This window comes from Halichoerus grypus, chromosome 4, assembly GCF_964656455.1.
Source record: "Halichoerus grypus chromosome 4, mHalGry1.hap1.1, whole genome shotgun sequence".
Lineage (NCBI taxonomy): Eukaryota > Metazoa > Chordata > Mammalia > Carnivora > Phocidae > Halichoerus > Halichoerus grypus.
Window position 1 is genome coordinate 78676527 of NC_135715.1, and position 20025 is coordinate 78696551.

At 35.7% G+C, this 20025-nt stretch overlaps 1 protein-coding gene across 5 annotated transcripts in view; it reads right to left on the minus strand.

The window, feature by feature from the left end:
• IFT88 (intraflagellar transport 88) overlaps positions 1-20025 on the minus strand; it is a 149215-nt gene that overhangs the window by 110342 nt on the left and 18848 nt on the right. For 2 of the 5 annotated variants that reach the window (XM_036106633.2, XM_078070593.1), the window contains exons 4-11: positions 16700-16756; positions 15508-15561; positions 14583-14646; positions 13573-13642; positions 4903-4993; positions 2526-2630; positions 1273-1375; positions 112-226 (exon numbers count right to left, since the gene is read on the minus strand). In XM_036106633.2, coding sequence (XP_035962526.2) covers positions 112-226; positions 1273-1375; positions 2526-2630; positions 4903-4993; positions 13573-13642; positions 14583-14646; positions 15508-15561; positions 16700-16756 — 659 coding nt within the window. The remainder of the gene's footprint in view (positions 1-111; positions 227-1272; positions 1376-2525; positions 2631-4902; positions 4994-13572; positions 13643-14582; positions 14647-15507; positions 15562-16699; positions 16757-20025) is intronic. The other 3 variants (XM_078070594.1, XM_078070595.1, XM_078070592.1) reach the window with 2 other exon arrangements.

The following is a 20025-nucleotide window of genomic DNA, read 5'->3' on the forward strand; positions in this document are numbered from 1 at the left end:
CATGTACAAACACCTCAAAACATTCAACTCACTGGTGACAAGTCAGAAGAGTTATATTGTTTCTGAAAAACAACACTTAAATTTCACCAAGTTATCATTATGTAAACTTACCTCATTTCTTTATGGACGCTTGGAATTTGATCTAGTGCCATTCGGTAGAATTTAATGGCTTTGGAATAATTTCTTTGCTTTAAATAAATATTTCCCATATTCACTTTCAATCTTCCTAATAAAAAATAATGAATATATAATATTCTATTTTCTTCACTTTTTCTGTACTTCAGATGACCTTAATTCATATTCTTTGAAGCTTTTCTCAAGTTAGGGAGCCTCAGACACTACCTAAAATTCTCACTTTAAAAGAGTTATACTATTTTCATGTATCTACACACCAATCTTCTGTAAGGAAATGGAACTTAAGACAGATGGAAATATGAAAGCCTGAAAATATGGCTAGAAAACAAGTGATTTACATTATAAAACTGGAATTGTGTTATTCTAAAAAAAGACGGAATTTAAAAATTAGACTCAATAATGCCATATACATTAAAGAAAATGATATTCTGATAAACTTTAATACTACTACCAAAAAATTACACAATATAAATGATACATATAAATTGTAGTCTCTTGGGGATAAATTTATAAGGGAAAGCATTTTTTTTTAAGATTTTATTTACTTGAGAGAGAGAGAGCATGAGCAAGAGAGAGCATGAGAGAGGAGGAGGGGCAGAGGAAGAGGGAGAAGCAGACTCCCCGCTGAACAGGGAGCCCTAAGCCAGGCTCAATCCAAGGACCCCAGGATCATGACCTGAGCCAAAGACAACGGCTTAACCAACTGAGCCACCCAGGCGCCCCTTGGGAAAGCATGTTTGATGGGATTGCAATGGCTCATTCTACTAGTGATGACAGAATACACTTTGTGTTTACTGTTTGTTAGGCAATACACCTCACCCCAACAGTATTTCTTCATTTGTATTTATGTGAGTTTTCATATAAACAGTATCTTCAAGCAGGACATTTCCATATAAACACAAATTTGTTTAGAGCATAGATTATTATAAGGAAACATAAAGTGGGGAAATGTAAATTAACACTACAAAAGAACTATACTCAGGGTGCCTGGTTGGTTCAGTCAGAAGAGCATGCGACTCTTGATCATGGGATCATGAGCTCGAGTCCCACGTTGGGTGCAGAGATTACTTAAATATATAAACTTCAGGGGGAAAAAAAGAACTACACTTATTGGGAAAATTGACTACATATACCCACCTGCATTGATAAACATCTTATTTTTCACTATAACTTGATATGTGTTTAGTGCTTCAGCATACATTTCATTAGCTGAATACTGACTAGCCAAGTTGAAAAGAACCTAAGGAATAAACATTGCAAAATCACATATAATGACCATTTTAGGCCCCTTTTGCCTATAATCTTTTCAGAGATTAACATCCTATAACAAAGCTAGATGTCTATATCAAGATACCTAACCAATTAGGAAGTAAAGCATACACAGAAATATCTTGCATTCAAAATGAACCTGAACATTAAGATAAGTATAGCTATCCTCTAAATGGCACTTTTATTTTCTAAGTATTCTTTCTAATTTAGGTGGCATTTACCATCCATTAATCTCAGAAAGACCTACAAAGAATAAACTTGTATTGTTAATGTTGTTGGTAATAAAAGGAATAAGTAAGACAGTGGGCCAAATTTTCTTTGTAAATAAAAATTACACATTATGTGGAAATACCTTAAGGCTTCATTTCTGTGTTTTATATGCAAAACTGTAAAAAGTATTTCTCTGTATGCAAAATTATAATTTAAGTCACTAAGTTATAGAAACTTACCTTCCTACAGGTAAAAAAAAAAAAAAGATTAGAAATTATTCCCTGAAGATTCCATGGAATTTAAAGATATTAGCTACCAAGACTGAACATCTAAAAATTTCTATTCAAAGTTTCAAATGCCCTTTTTTCCCATTTGTTGGCAGATGAACACTCTTCCCACTAAAAATACACCCTTTTAAAACACCAGTATAAACATCAAGTATCTTTTTAGAGTTAAAAAAATTCTGTAAGAAATTAGCTTTTGTTTTTTTCACTACCCTCACAGAACACTGTATTATTTACCTAGTTGGAAGTTCTTGAAAATTACAGACCAAAAGTCCATATTAGAATCTCATTAAAGTAACTATACTAAAAACAGAGCATAAATATTATCAATCTTCCAGAAATAGAGTCATTGGGTGGTGGGTTTGCAGGTACTTCCTAAGTTATTAAAAACTAATTAAATAAAAAAAAAAATCTTTGTACAGAACAAAGAGTGCCTCATGAACTTCATAAAGATTTCTATTAATCGAATTCTGAGCTCCTAAGGTCCAATAAGATTTACAATGGCTAACTGAATTTAAATAAAGTCTTTTTAGAAATAAAAAAAAAAACAGAAGAAAAAGAAAAAAACCTTCGGAATCTACAAATCCTAGCCAAAATAATTTTACTCAACAGGTATTTTATACTTACTGAGTAAGTTAAATCCAAATTGATATTTTCTGGAGTTGTAACTTGTTCTCGTTGTCTCACCAAGACTCTCTCTTTTCTTCCTGCATCTTTTGCCTTTTCTAAGGCCTGAAATCAAGTTTATACTTTGTAAATTCCTTTAAGCATTCATTATGAGCATTTTATGCATTTGGGAGGTATTTGTATGAAGCTTGGTTGGATGCCTTATACCTTCTTGGATTCCCAGTATGCCCTCCTGTACTCTTATAATAAACTCCCCTTGAAAACAAAAGAACCCAGAGTATTTGTTTAAAGTGGAATTCACCATCATAAAAATGTCATGTGTTCCCCCCACTGCTCCCCAGAAAGAGGAGGAAGTATAAATGATAAAGTGGAGAGTATATTAGCCCCAAGTCAAGTTTCTTTATCACCACACCTTCCACCACCATTTAGATTTGACCCTACATATTTTCTTCTTTTTCCCATTCAATCCTGAGTCTTTGGATATTTTAATTCCAACTCATGAGACAGAAATTTAGATGGATTTGTTTGGTTTCTGGGATGCTGAAAACACAGAAAAATCAAAGGATAACTGCTATCCGATATTACAACAAATGCTTACTTAGTTTGGCTCTTATATCCTACTCAGAATGCCAAAAACCTTTTGTTGATTTCCACCAAGAGATTAACCATATTAATTTAACCAGATTAACCAGATTAATTTAACATGGGATTTTTTTTTAGAGCTAGATAAAAAAGCACCAGTTCTGTGAGCAATAAAAGTAGTTTTATACTGAACAATTCTAATGGTATTCATTAATGTGATAACTAAGTCATAGAAATTACATTTATATGGTATGACAAAGTAATGAGAACAAAGCAAATTAAGAGAAAATATTTAATTAATTTTTTTAAAGATTTTTATTTATTTGAGAGAGAGAGAGCGAGAGAGATCACAGAGGGAGAGGGAGAAGCAGACTTGCCGCTGAGCAGAGAGCCCTATGCAGGACTCAATTCCACGACCCTGAGATCATGACTTGAGCTGAAGGCAGACGCTTAACCACCTGAGCCACCCAGGCGCCCCAAAAATATTTAATTAAAAAAAAAAGCATGAGGGGTGCCTGGGTGGCTCAGTTGTTAAGTGTCTGCCTTTGGCTCAGGGTCATGGTCCCAGGGTCCTGGGATCGAGCCCTGCATCAGGCTCCCTGCTCAGCGGGCGGCCTGCTTCTCCCTCTCCCACTGCCCCTGCTTGTGTTCCTGCTCTCGCTCTCTCTGTCAAATAAATAAATAAAATCTTAAAAAAAAAAAAAAAGCACGAGGGACGCCTGGGTGGCTCAGATGGTTAAGCATCTGCCTTCGGCTCAGGTCATAATCCTAGGGTCCTGGGATCGAGCCCTACATCGGGCTCCTTGGCCCTCGCTGCTCTCCCTCCTTATGCTCTCTCTCTCTCTGACAAATAAATAAATAAAATCTTAAAAAAAAAAAAAAGGGCACGAAAAACCAGAGTTGGAGTGCCAAAAAACAAACTACGATTTTGCAGTTTACAGTACCTAAAAGAATATTTTAGGGTAGTGAGGCTTAAATAAGAAAAGAACCCTTAGTACTGCATGTGGAGCTTGGTAGCTACGCCCTTCAGCAGGCTGTGAGTCTAATCCAATAGTCCACCAGGCTGCAAAATTTAATCAACTGTTCCACTAGAATTTGTTTTCCTACTGTATTGACCAATGTCAAAAATTACAAAATCAGTCAACTGTTTTGACATAAGAGTTTTTCGGAAGCAGCTGCCTATGTTTTCAAAAAACTGCTTTAGTGAAAACTCTAAGGCCTGTCAGCAGCAAAAAACGCCCTAAAAAACAAAAAAGCATGTTAATCTATTCAGGTATCCCTCACTTTCTGAAAGTTCACATAATGCCACTATGCTTTAACAAAAGACCTACATTAGCACCTGTTTTTGCTAACTGAAAAAAATGTGCAGAGGATTTCTGCTTTTATAAAAACAAAAGGCCAGAAGTGAAATAGTGTGCAACGTTTGTTCTGTAGCAAACCCTTCCAGAGGCAGCGCACACCTCCAGCAGCGAGAGCAGCCCCGCCACACGGCGTCTCAGCATCAAGCCACCACTGTCTGTGGACATCTGTGATTTATTTTGATTTATTCTGTGCATCCATTGGCAAGATGTGTCCTGAGATAGCAGAAAAGCCTAAGACAGGTTAGTTTTTGGGTCTAGGAATGCTCAAAAATTTTTCCAATATAAATTCATAATTGTTTGATGCCATTTTGGCTTATGAAAGGTTTTGCTCTTCTTCTGGATAGCGGGGAAAACCCGTACATGTGCTTTGTATTTGTGCACATACATAGGACACACGCATCACCATCTTGAATCCTATAAGTTTATGAACTTACCAATTTTAAGTCTCCACAGCTGTTGGCAATACAGCTTTCTTCTACCAATTCATTTACTTTCTTCTCTAATTGTCTAATCTTTTCTTCTGGACTATTAAAGAAAAAGCAGGTGTACTCTGACTCATTCAAGCACTAATAATACATACTAAAATTTAATTTACCTGTAACATTGTCCATTATGTGCTTTTATAAGAATAGGTTACAGATAAGACAAAAATATAAATGGCATTAAAGAGCAAATGCACTACTGTTTTTAATAATTATAGAATTAATAATAACAGTAAAAATAACATTTTTGGTTAATAAAAGTGAACATTTACTTGGCACAAGTGTAATTTAACACTGAGCTAAATGCTTCACCCTAATTATGTCATTTAATCCTCCCAGTAACATCTGATATAAGTCCTACCGTTATTATCATTTTACTGATAGGGAAATTGAGGTTTAGAAAGTTAATTATTAACCCAAGATCACATAGCTAGTTAAGTTATAGAGCCAGGATTTAAACCTAAGTAAGGTAATTCAAGGACCCATGCTATTACATTATCATCCCCAAAAGAAAGTAGATCCTTTCTTCAGAGCCTATGACAAATGAAAACTTTACTTTATGGTGAAGAAAACTGAAGCCCCCATAGAAGAGATAAAAATTATTATTACTTACTACCAGTTGGGTACTCTAGAGAATATTTCCAACAATGTGAAGAAGTTAAAAAAATCCTGATTCCATTAGTAGCAAACATAGTACTCCCAAATCAGTCACATTTTAAAATAACATTAATGTCATTTTGCTACCACTTTCTTCCACCAAATATCACAATACTCTGAATGTACATTAGTGCCTAAATAAAATTTTACTAGGAATATTTCAGAATAGGGGTGCCTGGGTGGTTCAGTCATTAGGCATCTGCCTTCGGCTCAGGTCATGATACCAGGGTCCTGGGATTGAGCCCCACATCAGGCTCCCTGCTCGGCGGGAAGCCTGCTTCTCCCTCTCTCACTCCCCCTAATTGTGTTCCTGCTCTCGCTATCTCTCTCTCTGTCAAATAAATAAATAAATAAAATCTTCAAAAAAAAAAAAAGGAATATTTCAGAATACACAGTTCTCTTCTCTACAAATGGACTTTTAAAAAATACAGGAATAAATTTAATAATACAGCTTTGTCTATAGAATCATATTTTTTGGTAGAATCTGACTAAAATTTAGTCAGATGGGATACAAATTAGTTTCCTAAAGATTTGCAAAATTCTAACTGAGCAATGACCATAATAAATGCCATTTTATAAAGGTTACAATAAAGTACAGAATTCTATTTTATAGTCCAAAACACTCTAATAAATGTCTTCAAATATTGCTTACAGATAATTATTAAACCTAAATAAAATATGAATACGAAATTTTAAAGTTATAAACGTTATGAAGACAGTTAAAGTAATTACCCTGTCCCTATCAAATGCCAGGAAAATGAACTCTATATGCAGACACTGTTGGACACCTACCCACACAAGAACCTGCCACCATCCTTCCTCCTTGCATACAGATCTAAGCTAGTCAAGAGTCTCATTCTCTTGCCAAATGTTTGGTTCAGTCATGCACATGTGATGCACTTCTGGCCAGTGAGAAGTGAAGACAGGTTTGCTTGGGGTAGAGGGTTCTTTGCTTTTTGAAAGGGACCCAAGGGCGCCTGGGTGGCTCAGTTGGTTAAGCAACTGCCTTCGGCTCAGGTCATGGTCCTGGAGTCCCGGGATCGAGTCCCGCGTCGGGCTCCCTGCTCAGCGGGCAGTCTGCTTCTCCCTCTGACCCTCCTCCCTCTCATGCTCTCTGTCTCTCGTTCTCTCTCTCTCAAATAAATAAATAAAATCTTTAAAAAAAAAAAAAAAAGAAAGGGACCCAAGACTGAGAAATTTCTGGCTCTAGGCTTTATTAACTACATGGAGATTTTTTTTGTTTTTTTTTTAAGATTTTATTTATTTATTTGACAGAGAGAAAGCGAGAGAGGGAACACAAGCAGGAGGAGTGGGAGCGGGAGAAGCAGGCTTCTCATGGAGCAGGGAGCCCGATGCGGGGCTCGATCCCAGAACTCCAGGATCATCACCTGAGCCAAAGGCAGACGCTTAACGACTGAGCCACCCAGGCGCCCCTACATGGAGATTTTGAACTCTCAGTGCTCTTTTGGCATGACAGGATGGTAGGCTCTTAAGAAAGGCCAAGGGAATCAGAGAGAAGCTGAACCAGGGATGATGTTATTGAGCAGTTAAATTAACCATCCCTAGAAGTGCCCTGCCTCCAGACTTCCTATTAAATAAGGTAATAAAGATTCTTATTGTGTGTGTGTTTCCCTCATGTATCTTCTGTTGGCAGCTGAAAGGATTCTAAATGACCTAGTATTTAAATAAAGTAACCTACTTTTATTAGCAAACATGCTGTCATTAACTAGGACACAAAGTGAACAGATTTTCTATAGAGATTCCTTGTTAGTGAGAAAGAGAAATTATGTAATTTATACAATAGCCCAAATAGTGGGTTTAAGAACTACAATTTAAAAATCCCTATTATACAGAAGAAAAATAGTGTTTAATAACATGAGGCTCTGGAAACAGCTTGGGTTCAAATCTCAGTCCTGCCATTTATTAGTGTTACCAAGTGAAGACTGTTGTGTTTACTTTCTCCCTCAATGAACTAATGATAAAAACAGCTCAGTCTTCATTTACATATAGCACTTGCACAGCAGGACACAGTGAATACTCAATAAATGCTGGCTTATGTTCCTACTTGTCAATAGTACTTATAAGGATCCCAGTAAGTACATACACCTGACTTTGTATCACAGCTTTTGGCTACTCTTCAGCCACTAGCACAAAACTAATTCTCTAAAAAATTAAATTTCTCAATATTGATATGACTAACTTCCTGTATGTTCTCTTAATTTTTTCATTGAAATATTCTTTTAAAATGAGCATATCCTATTCCATTTTCAACTCCATTTGGTCTCCAAGAGAATCAATATTGGCATCCATAAACATTAGACATATCTTCACATCAAGTAATATTACAACAAAACTGCATAGAACACACATGGCTGTTTTTCTTAGACTTGATTCTTTTGCTTGTTCCAAGAACCAGGGATGAAGTTTTGATTACTATTCTGCTAACATGAACTTTTGTTTTTGAGGATACATGATTAATTAATTTTTTAAAAAACTATTTCTTTTTATCACCCAGTGCTCATCATGACAAGTGCACCCCTTAATCCCCATCACCTACCCCCCCATCCCCCACCCACTTCTGCTCTGGTAACCATCAGTTTGTTTTCTATAATTAAGACTCTCTTACCTGGTGTGTCTCTTTTTTTTTCCCCCTTGGCTCATTTTTTTCTTAAATTTCACATATGAGTGAAATCATCTGGTATTTGTCTTTCTCTGACTTATTTCACTTAGCATGATACTCTCTATCTCCATCCATGTCCTTGCAAATGGCAAGATTTCATTCCTTTTTATGGCTGAATAATATTCCATCATACATATTTGCCACATCTTCTTTAACCATTCATTGATCTATGAACACCTACGCTGCCTTCATAATTTGCCTATTATAAATAATGCTACTATAAACATAGGGGTGCATGTACCCCTTTTAATTCATGTTTTTGTATTCCTTGGGTAAATACCTAGTGGTGCTGTTGCTGGACTATACGTTAGTTCTATTTTTAACTTTTTGTGGAAGCTCCATACCATTTTCCACAGTGGCTGCACCAGTTTCAATTCTAACCAACAGTGCCTGAGAGTTCCCCTTTTTCCACATCCTAGCCAGTACCTGTTGATTCTTGTGTTGTTGACTTTAGCCATTCTGACAGGTGTGGGGGGATAGCTCACTACAGTTTTGATTTGCATTTCCCTGATAGTAAATGGGGATGATAATGAGCATCTTTTCATGTGTCTGTTAGCTATCTGGATGTCTTCTTTGGAGAAATCTCTGCTCATGTCTTCTGCCCATTTTTTAATTGGATTTGTTTTTTGGGTGTTGAGTTTTTTATAAGTTCTTTATATATATTGGATACTAACCTTTAACTGGATAGGTAATTTGCAAATATCTTCTCCCCATCCATAGGTTGCTTTTTAGTTTTATTGGTTGTTTCCTTCACTATGCAGAAGATTTTTATTTTGATGTAGTCCAATATTTTATCTTTGGTTTTATTTCCCTTGCCTCAGGAGACATATCTAGAAAAATGCTGCTATAGCTGATGTCAGAGAAACTATTGCCTGTGCTCTCTTCTAGGACTTTTATGGTTTCAGGTCTCACATTTAGGTCCTTAATCCATTTTGAGTATATTTTTGTGTATGGTGTAAGAAAGTGCCCCAATTTCATTCTTCTGCATGTGGCTGTTCAGTTTTCTCAACACCATTTGTTGAAGAGACTATCTTTTTCCCATCAGATATTCTTTCCTATGTTGTCCAAGAATAACTGACCATATAATTGTAGTTTATTTCTGGATATTCTATTCTGTTCCATTGAACTTTGTGTCTATTTTTATGCCAGTACCATACTGTTTTGCTTACTACAGCTCTGTAACATAACCTGAAGTCTGGAATTGTGATGCCTCCACCTTTGCTTTTCTTTTCCAAGATTGCTTTGGCTATTCAGGGTCTTTTGTGCTTCCATACAAATTTTAGGATTGTTTGTTCTAGTTCTGTGAAAAAGGCTATTGGTATTCTGATAGGGATTGCTTTAAATGTGTAGATTGCTTTGAGTAATATAGATATTTTAACAATATTTGTTCTTCCAATCCATGAGCATGGAATGTCTTTCCATTTCTTTCTGTTGTCTTCAATTTCTTTCATTGGTATTTTATAGTTCTGAGTAAAGGTCTTTACCTCTTTGGTTAGGTTTATTCCTAGATACCATATTATATTTGCTGCAACTATATCTGGAATTCTTTTCTTAATTTCTCTTTTTTCTGCTTAATTCTTGGCATATAAAAATGCAACAGATTTCTGTAGTTTGATTTTGTATCCTGCAACTTTTCTGAAGTTGTTTATCAGTTCTAGAAGTTTTTTGGCAAAGTCTTCCAGATTTTCTACATATAGTACCATGTCATCTGCAAATATTGAAAGTTTGAATTCCTTGCTAATTTGGGTACCTTTTATATCTTTTTGTTGCCTGATTCCTGTGGCTAGGACTTCCAGTACTATGTTCACTAAAAGTGGTGAGAGTGGACATCCCTGTCTTGTTCCTGACCTTTAGGGGAAAAGGTTTGTTTTTCCCCATTTAGGATGGTATTAGTTGGGGGTGTCTCATATATGGCCTTTATGATGTTGAGTATGTTGCCTCTAAACTTACTTTGTTGGCTTTTATCATGAATGGATGTTGTATTTTGTCAAATGCTTTTACTGCATCTACTAAAATGATCCTATGGTTATCTTTTCTCTTACTGATGTGATGTACCAGGTTGACTGATTTGCCGAATACTGAACCACCCTTGGAACCCAGGAATAATTCCCACATGATCATGGTGAACAATTTTTTTAATGTATTGTTGGATCCTGTTTCCTAGTATTTTGTTGAGGATTTTAGTATCTATGTTCATCAGACATAATGGGCTGTAGTTCTCTATTTTTGGTGTCTTTATCTGGTTTTGGTATCAGGGTAATGCTGGCCTCACAGAATGAACTGGAAGTAATCCTTCCTTTTTAAGTTTTTCTAAATAGTTTGAGAAGAATAGGTATTAACTTTTCTTTAAATGTTTGGTAGAATTTGCCTGTGAAGCCATCTGGTCCTGGGCTTGAAAAGAATGTGTATTCTGCTGTTTTAGGATGGAATGTTCTAAATATATCTGTTAAATCCATCTGTTCCAGCGTGTCATGAAAACCTATTGTTGCCTTGTTGATTTTCTGTTTAGATGACCTGTCCATTAATGTAAATGGGTGTTACAGTCCCCTACTGTTATTGTATTATCATCAATTCGTTCCTTTATGTTTGTTATTGTTTTATGTATTTGGGTGACCCCATGTTGGGTGCAGAAATATTTATAATTGTTATATCCTCTTGTTGGATTGTCCTCTTTATTATTATATAGTGTCCTCCTTTGTCTCTTCTTACAGTCTTTGTTTTAAAATCTAGTTTGTCTAATGTAAGTGTTGCTACTCTGGCTTTCTTTTGACATCCCTTTGCATAATAAATATTTCTCTGTCCCCTCACTTTCAATCTGCAGGTGGCTTTAGGTCTAAAATAAGTCTCTCACAGGCAGCATATAGATGGGCCATGTTTTTTAATCCATTTTGTTACCCTATGTCTTTTGATTGGAATGTTTAGTCCATTTACATTAAAAGTAATTATTGATAGATATGTATTTATTTCTATTTTATTAGCTGTTTTGTGGTTGTTTCTGAAGATTTTTCTCTGATCCTTTTTTTTGTCTTTCCTGTTTTATGGTTTGCTGGTTTTCTTTAGTGATATATTTGGATTTCTTTCTCTTTATTCTTTCCATATTTATTAGTTTTTGATTTGTGGTTACCATTAGGTTGGAAAATAGCATCTTCAGCATATAGCCATCTATATTAAAGATGTTGATGTCGTTTTGAGTTTGAACCCATTCTTCACTCCTGTTCTCCGCACACTTTAGATGTCATATTTTACATCCTTTTATTTTGAGTTCCTTGACTGATTTTTTTATAAAATACTCATTTTTACTGCTTTTGTGTTTCCTACTTTCTTACTGTCACTTTTGGTCTTTCCTTTCCACTCAAAGAATCCCCTTTAACATTTCTGAGTTCCCTAAGTCTGTTCTCGTTTTGCATAATTCTTTTTTTCTCCCTTTTGTTCAGCTTGATTACTCTCCACTACTCTGTCTTCTAGGTCATTAATTTGTTCTTCTGCTTCTTCCAGCCTGTTGTTCCTTCCACCATGCATGTTTCTCATTTCATTTATTGTACTTTTACCTCTGCTATGTTATACCTTATATCTGTATTAAGGGTCTCATTCATGTCTTTCACTCTTTCCTCAAGTCCAGTGAACATCTTTATGATCACTACTTTAAATTCTCTATCAGGCCTGTTACTTATATCTGTTTTGCTTAGATCTCCTGCCGTGGCCTTGCCCTCTGTTCTTTCATTCTGTCTTCTCATTCAGTCTAAGTCTCTGTGCTTGTTTCTCTGTGTTAGGAAAGTCAGCTGTGTCTCCTGTTCTTGAGGGTAGTGGCCTTATATAGAAGAGGTCCTGTAGTGCCCTGCTGTGTAGCGTCCCTGTGCCCCAGGGCCTCGCACTTCCAGGAGTGTCTCCTGTGTGTACTATGGGTACTTGCTGCTGTGTCCTGGCTGCTTTATCCTTCAGGCCAGTCATCTGCAGAGGCTCTCTTTGCCTGCTGTGGACAGTTTTTGGTCCCTGGTCTGAATGTGGCAAATTTTAATGAGGTGTGCCCCGACCTGTTTGTGAAATAAGACCTGTCACCACTGCCACTGGAACTGAGAGTCTGCAAAATTCCCTCTTGGGGAGGCACAGTGTTGGTAGAGGTTTGGGCTGGTCTTCTGGGGGAAGGGGTGTGTAGTACTGGGCCTTAGGCAATCCTGACTGCAAAGTGCGTTTTCATTGGAGTATGGGGGATGGGCTTGGTGTAAGCAAGTCAGGTAGCAAATGTCTGCACTGTGCTGGTTCCTACAGGTGGTCCTATGCTTATGCTGAAGGGCAAGGGAGGGAAATGGCAACAGCCAATTTACTTGTTCTTGGCAGGGTCTCTCCATGAACACTCTCTCTGGGACGCCCTCTGACTTGAGCAAATAACCTCCCCACTGTGTGCCCCAGGCACTCTTCACATCACGGTTTCCATGCCTTGCGTCCACAGGTTGTTTATCTGCCTTCTCTCCAAGAGTAGTGCAATGCCCTCCAGGCTCTATCCTGGCCACACCTGCTAATCTTTAAAACTCCAGGCTTTAAGTCCCACTGCTTACCAGAATCCATGGAATTTGGCCCATTTAGCTTTCCAAGCCAATTTCTATGGGAATTGGTTTTCCTTGTGTTCTCTCCTGTTAGTCTGTCTCTCACCCTTCCCCACCACCGCCGCTCCTTCCCACTGCTGCAGCCATGTTTCTGCCTAAACCCTGTCTCTGCACTTCCTACTTTCTTCAGTGTGTCCTCTTCTCTACCTTTAGTTGTGGAGTTTGTTCTGCCAGTGTTCAGATTCATTTCTGGAGTATTTAGGATGATTTGAAAGTTATCTAGTTGTATTTGGGGATGAGGTGAGTCTCATGAGGTGGGAGTAGGATCCTACTCTGCCATCTTCCCCTCCCTGTTTTGTTTCTTAAATTTCACGTATGAGTGAAATCATATGGCATTTGTCTTTCTCTGACTGACTTATTTCACTTAGTAGTATACTCTCTAGTTCCTTCCATGTCATTGCAAATGACAAGATTTCACTCTTTTTAATGGCTGAATAATATTCCATCACACACACACACACACACACACACACAAATAAATATATATACCACATCTTCTTTATCCATTCATTAATTGATGGACACTTGGGCTGCTTCCATATCTTGGCTATTATAAATAATGCTGCTATAAACATAGGGGTACTGCTGACATGAACTTTTAAAATACCTGAGAATTATGTATTTGGGAAATAAAAATTAAAAATATACAACAACACTAAAACAACAACATGAGAACTTACATACCTATCTTCATTTTTGGCTTCCAAAGGAGGAGCAGGGCCCCTTGACTGACCAAGGGGGTCAAATGCAGAGCCTAAGACACAATTCAAGAGTTCATATTGAATTTGTGATACAGGATAATTAAAGAAAATATAAAAACTTGCACAAGTTATTTAATTTACCTATTTATTAAATGGTTTAAATTACCTATTTATTAAATGGCCAGAACATTGTTTATATAAACATTTTATATATCAAGAAATTGGTAAGATTTTAACATACATCAAATTATATAAATAAAATGTGAAAATAAAAATGAGTACTCTCGGGGCGCCCGGGTGGCTCAGTCGGTTAAGTGTCTGCCTTTGGCTCAGGTCATGATCCCAGAGTCCTGGGATCAAGCCCCACATCGGGCTCCCTGTTCTGTAGGAAGCCTGCTTCTCCCTCTCCCACTCCCCCTGCTTGTGTTCCCTCTCTCACTGTCTCTGTCAAATAAATAAATAAAATCTTAAAAAAAAAAAAAAAATGAGTACTCTCTCAGTGTTTACTTCTCCTCCACAGTAATCCATCCTAACTCTAGGAACTCTAAATTATCCATCATGTGAGTAATGACTGGAATTGAGTTTTTAACCATTTTATTGGTATAATATACATTAAATTTTGTCATTATAATTTTTTTATATTATGACTTTACTTATTTAAATACTATTTTCACTTGTAAATTTTTAATTGGACTCTAACTTATATAAAATAAATTGCACATTTTTTAGTTTTTTTAAAATGCACACATTTTTAATGTACAAGTCAGCACACTTCGACAAATTACATGTCAGTACAACCACCATTCCAACTGAGATGCAGAACATTTTCATTACCCCTTTTCTTTCTTAATGGTACCTAAAATAATGACAATACCTTATAATCAATGGCATGTTAGGTTTTATTTAAATGGTAACATTTTACATTTACACATAGAAACACAGTAACAACATTAAAACCTCTGAAAAAAAAAAAGAAGAGGTAATATAACAAACCTCTCAAAGCTGCTTTGGTAAAACCAGCTGCTCTCACTGCTGTCATTGGTCTAGTAATTCCATCCTTGAAAGAAAAAGAATCATTTAAAAGGTATTCTTAAATAAGATTTGCTTCTTATTTATAGTTCTGCACATGGAACATACATTAATATAGTCCCATATTTTTAGTCCCAATTTTTATTTTTTTAAAAGATTTATTCATTTATTTGAGAGAGAGAGAGAGAGAGAGAGAGAGGTAGGGATGGGCAGAGGGAGAGGAAGAGAGAAACTCTAAGCAGACTCCAAGCTGAGTACAGAGCCCCACGTGGGGCTCGATCTCACAACCCTGAGATCATGACCTGAGCCGAAACCAAGAGTTGGACATTTAATCAACTGTGCCACCCAGGCACCCGTTTAATACTGATGTTTAATCACTCTCTGCTTATTCCTTACCCCTGCCTTCTCAAATGTCAGTCCTGTCTCTACTTTCCTTTTCCCCTATAAAATTTCAATTCCTTGCTTTAACTGAGCTTACTCCTAGTTTGAAAAGAAAAACTCAAAGATTTTTATATAGCACCTTATATAAGTTATATAGCTTATTAGCGGGCTACTCCTCTACTTTTTCGGTCTCTTATATGCCTATGAGAGAAACTGCAGAAACTGCTGCAAGTGCTAGCATAGGAAGGATGGGACCCAGAGCTCACCACACAAGCACACTATCAGTTCTATGTCCACTCCCCAAGGGGATTTCATTTGAGACCTGAGTAAATCCAATGAGATTTTGCCTCCGAAGATTCCGAACAGTCCAACCTTTAGCCCACAATTTAAAGAATCAGGGTCATTATATAAGAAACACCTTCTTTAACATTTTAAAATAATATAATAAAAAAGGTTGGCAATAAGTCACAAGAGAGGCCCAAAATGAACAACCACATGACAGAGATACCTGAATAGCCCCTGTCATTGGTCTTCCCATCGATGATGCCAGGGATGTCTTGGACTAGTAAACAGAAAACTAAATTAAAATGATTCCAAAAAACATCTACATTTAATTTTATAAAAACCAAGTTAGAAAAGTTTTCTTCATAATTTTTTTCTTCTTTCTATTGGCAAGTAAACCTAATTCTTTCCATTTATAACCTGAGGATATAAGATTAAACAATAAAACTCTAAAACAAGCTTCAACAAACTACAACCTTCAGCCTTTGTCAATAACATTTTATTGGAATACAGCCATACCCCACTGGTCTGCACATGGTCTACGGTGGCTTCTGTACTACAAAGGCAGAGTCTGGTAGCTGCAACAGGGATTATGACCTGCAAAGCCTAAATTGCCTGGCTCTTCATAGAAAATGTTTGCTGTTTCCTATTCTGAAGTACCACCAAAAATCAAATTTATGAGTAATACATGCTTAGGCTGATTAATAAAACCATGTTTCATTTAACACAGTTACATTATGTATATGACTACTTTCCTTATTCATATAAAGAAACCGTATGAAGTGTCCTGGACCTCTAGGTACTAAATCCATTTTTCTGACCCCTATGGAATATTATAATAAGGACTAGGAAATGCTATTCCACATCATTCTTCCATTTTTCTCCCATTCCCCTTTTATTTCATGTATGCTAAGACATCCAAATTTGGTCAAGACTTATAACTTTTCCTTTATGGATTTTTATATAGCATCTTTCCTCCAAAGATCTCAAATAAAAGCAAGACCCAAATATATGCCTCTGAAATTTTTCTCAAATTTTATTTTTTCATGTATTAATTGGTAGGTTTTGAAATATTATAAACATCATTACTTTTATATAAAATTTAACTTCACATAAAATTTGAATGGAATACATGAGACTTGGTAATATAACACAAAAAATGAAAGGAAGTAAATCAACAAACATAAGGTTTACAAATAGAAATGATAATAAAATATTTTCTGATAAATTTACAATCAAAATGACTAGAATATAAAAAATATTAATCAAATGAGACTTTTATAAGGTTGGTAACTATCTAAAATGAAAAATATATCTGGGTCACGGACTGAAAGATACCCAAAATTATTTAGAACTGCCTAAAGTGAACTTATGGATGAGAAAAAGCACCTTAATATTTTTAGCTTAAGTAAACCTACCCCATATCCAGTAGCTATAGGTCTAGTAACTGCTGTGCTTGGTATTTTAGCAGTTATCTTGGGGAGGAAAAAAAACATAGTTAATAGAATTCAGATTAAGCTATACAACAGAAAACTAGAAAAGCAATGGGAAATATAGACTCATCAATAGAGAAATATTTATATAGTATTTAGGATAACTTCTCTTAAATTACCCTAAATATTAAGGATCCCAGGTATTTTAAAGTATTAAGAAGGAGACTTATTCTGGAATTCATTTTAAAGGAGAAAAGAAACTTTAGAATTACCTGAGGTACCAATGAGAAAAATTAGTTTTCATGGCTGCATCTATCATTTATTATGCATACTGACTACTGACAGCCACTGGGCCTAACAATAGACACAGGATTTAGCATCAGAGAATCTGGGTTTGAATTTCAACTCTCCTTCTACCAGCTGTTTTTATTCATACTTTTTTGCACCTAAATTTTCTCATCTTTGAAATAAGGATATCCTGATCACAAAATTGTAGTTGGAATCAAAGAGGACCATGTAGGTAGAAATGTCCTATACATTAGTTGTTAGGCATATTTATTTGAAATATTTGATTAAAACATCATTAGTAGAATAGCTCAACTTCTGGCTATGATGGACTGCTGTTTTAAACAACTTTCCCACTAAGAATAACTAAAAAAGCTAGGGACAAAAATATTAATAAAATATTTATTTAATTTATAAAAAATAAAAATATTTTTATAAAAAATCAATTTGAATATATGAGAGAACCAAGAAGGCAGTGAAGAATTAGCAAGGTTTCAAGATAAGGAAAAGGGAAAGCTAGAGAGGTATGCCTGCATTTGAGCCTGCTTTTCTCCAAGAAGCATGGCTAAGAAGCTGAACATAGCTCTCTGCAGACTCACAGGTCTTAAGAGATAAAATGTTGGAGCCGGGGGGCTGCCACCTGGGCAGCCCTGGTAATCCTCTAAGCTTTGACTGTGATCTCAAAAGGCTACACTCTACAACTGAAAAGTTAATAAGAAGTATACTAGCCCTCATAAAAACTGAAGTCCAATTTAGAACCACCTCAAACTCAACTAGATTAAGGTGAGCCAGGACTCCTAGTGTCTCTAGGGCCATAAGCAAAAGTAAATTCTCTAGTGAAAGATAAGATCTAGAGTTGTGTTATCCAGTGGAACTTTTCTGCAGTGATGAAAATGTTCTATATCTGCCCTGTCTGATAAGAGCCACCTGTGGCTGTTGAGCATTTGAAACATGACTGGTATAATAAGGATCTGAATTTTTATATTTTACTTTATTTTAAATAATTTAAATGTACATAGCCACATGTAGCTAGTCATCATTCTGGACAACTCAGACATATAGCCTTAAATTATCTCTAAAATTTTTCATTTACAATGCCTGGCATGGAATCAAAAACAACCAGACATATAGGAGGCAAGACTACCTAACCAAAAGCCAAGAGAAACAAAAGACTAGAAAGACACTGAGAAAAGGATACATATAATGGAAATGTCAGACACAGACTTCAACATAACTATACTTAATACGATCAATGAATTAAAAAACAAGATTGGCAATTTCAGTAGAGAACTGGAAAAGTATAAAAAAGGAATAAATAGAAATTATAGAACTGAAAAATAGCTGAAAATGTAAAATTCCGGCATTGTCCAGGAAGTAGTAAAATACTGTTATACTAGACTTTAATAATTTATAGATGAGTATTGTAATCTTTAGGAAAACATTAAAAGAATGGTTAAAGAATGTAAACTCACAACACTGGGGAGAAATGGAATAATAAAAAAGAAACAAAAGAAGGCAAGAAATAAGAGAAAATGATACATAAAAGAGGAAAAAACAAAAAGCAAATGGTAAGACAAATTAAAACCAAAACAGTAATTTCATTAAATGTAAATGAATACTTCACTAAAAGAATAAGACTATCAGACCACATTTTATAAAGAGAACTCAGTTACATTCTGCTAATGAGAAATACATCTTAAATATATAGATATGGAAAAGTTGGAAGTAAACAGATGGGAAAGACATATCATGCAAACGCTAGACAAAAGAGAGCTTCTGCAGCCCCATCAATATATCAATATCTGACAAAACAGACAAACAGCATGACTAAAGATAGGACATTTCAAAAATAATAAAAGGCTCAATTTATGCTGAAAATATAATAATTTGAAGTATTTTTTGCTCCAAATATATAAATCAAAACTCTAAAAAAAGAAATAAATCCACACAGTGTAAATTTTGACATCTTTCTGACAGAACTAGTAGCCCCCCCAACCCAAAAAATCAGTAAAAATATAGAAGTCTTGAACAAAACCATTAACAAACTTGATCTAACTGACAGATCTTATAAAAAGCTAAAAAGGAAGGATATGAGTCTCGGCAATTTTTTCCATGAGAACAAACTGAAGGAAAGAGACCATTATTCTTTTAACTACTTACTAATGACTAAATCGGTATTTCCGTTTTTTACTTTTAGCATAGGATTGATTTCTTCAGATAGAGTGAATTCTATACTGGCTCTTCCTTTATTCACCTTACACCCTCATCTGCAATGTCTTTCCTCCCACATGTCAAGGTCAGTCTTAATTGTACATATCCTTTAATATTCAACTTTAAATTTATCTTCTAAGCAGCCTTGCTGATTGTCCCCACTAGTGACAAAAAACCTTTTTGTGGTCCCATAGCAATTTGTACTCTTTTCTTTACAATACTTATTATGCTTTGAATACATGTATCCATTTTCTTTTCCTTCCTAAGATTATAAAGTCCTTTGGAACTAGCTAGAATTTTATGCCTTGAGTAAGCCTAGCACCTTTCACATAGAAATTATGTAATTTCTCCCTGTTTAACATAATAAATAGGATGTGATGAAAATACTCAATACAGGGTCAAGAGACTAAACTCTGCCCCAGTTATGGATACCTGTGAGATCTGGCCTCTCTAGGCTTCAGTTTTCTCATCTATAAAATGAGGATCTCTAAAGTTACTTCTGAATATTACTGAAGGGCCAGCATGGTAAAATGATCACCTGATGTCTTATACCTGAAATCACTAAATTGAAGATGTTTGCTTAATTACTAAGTCACAGAATAAAGACTTATGAAGCACCTACAGTAGGCTAAGAACACTGAATAAGAGAGGCTGCCTCTTCAAAAAGCTTATAGTCTAGTCATTAGCTTAGTGGAAGAACTCAACCTATGATTTTTCTTTCCATGCAAAGGTAACCTTAAAATTAAAATACAGATTGTGAAATGTGTAGTCAAGAATTACTTTTACCCAAAGAAAGGTGTGGCTTTGTTTTTGGC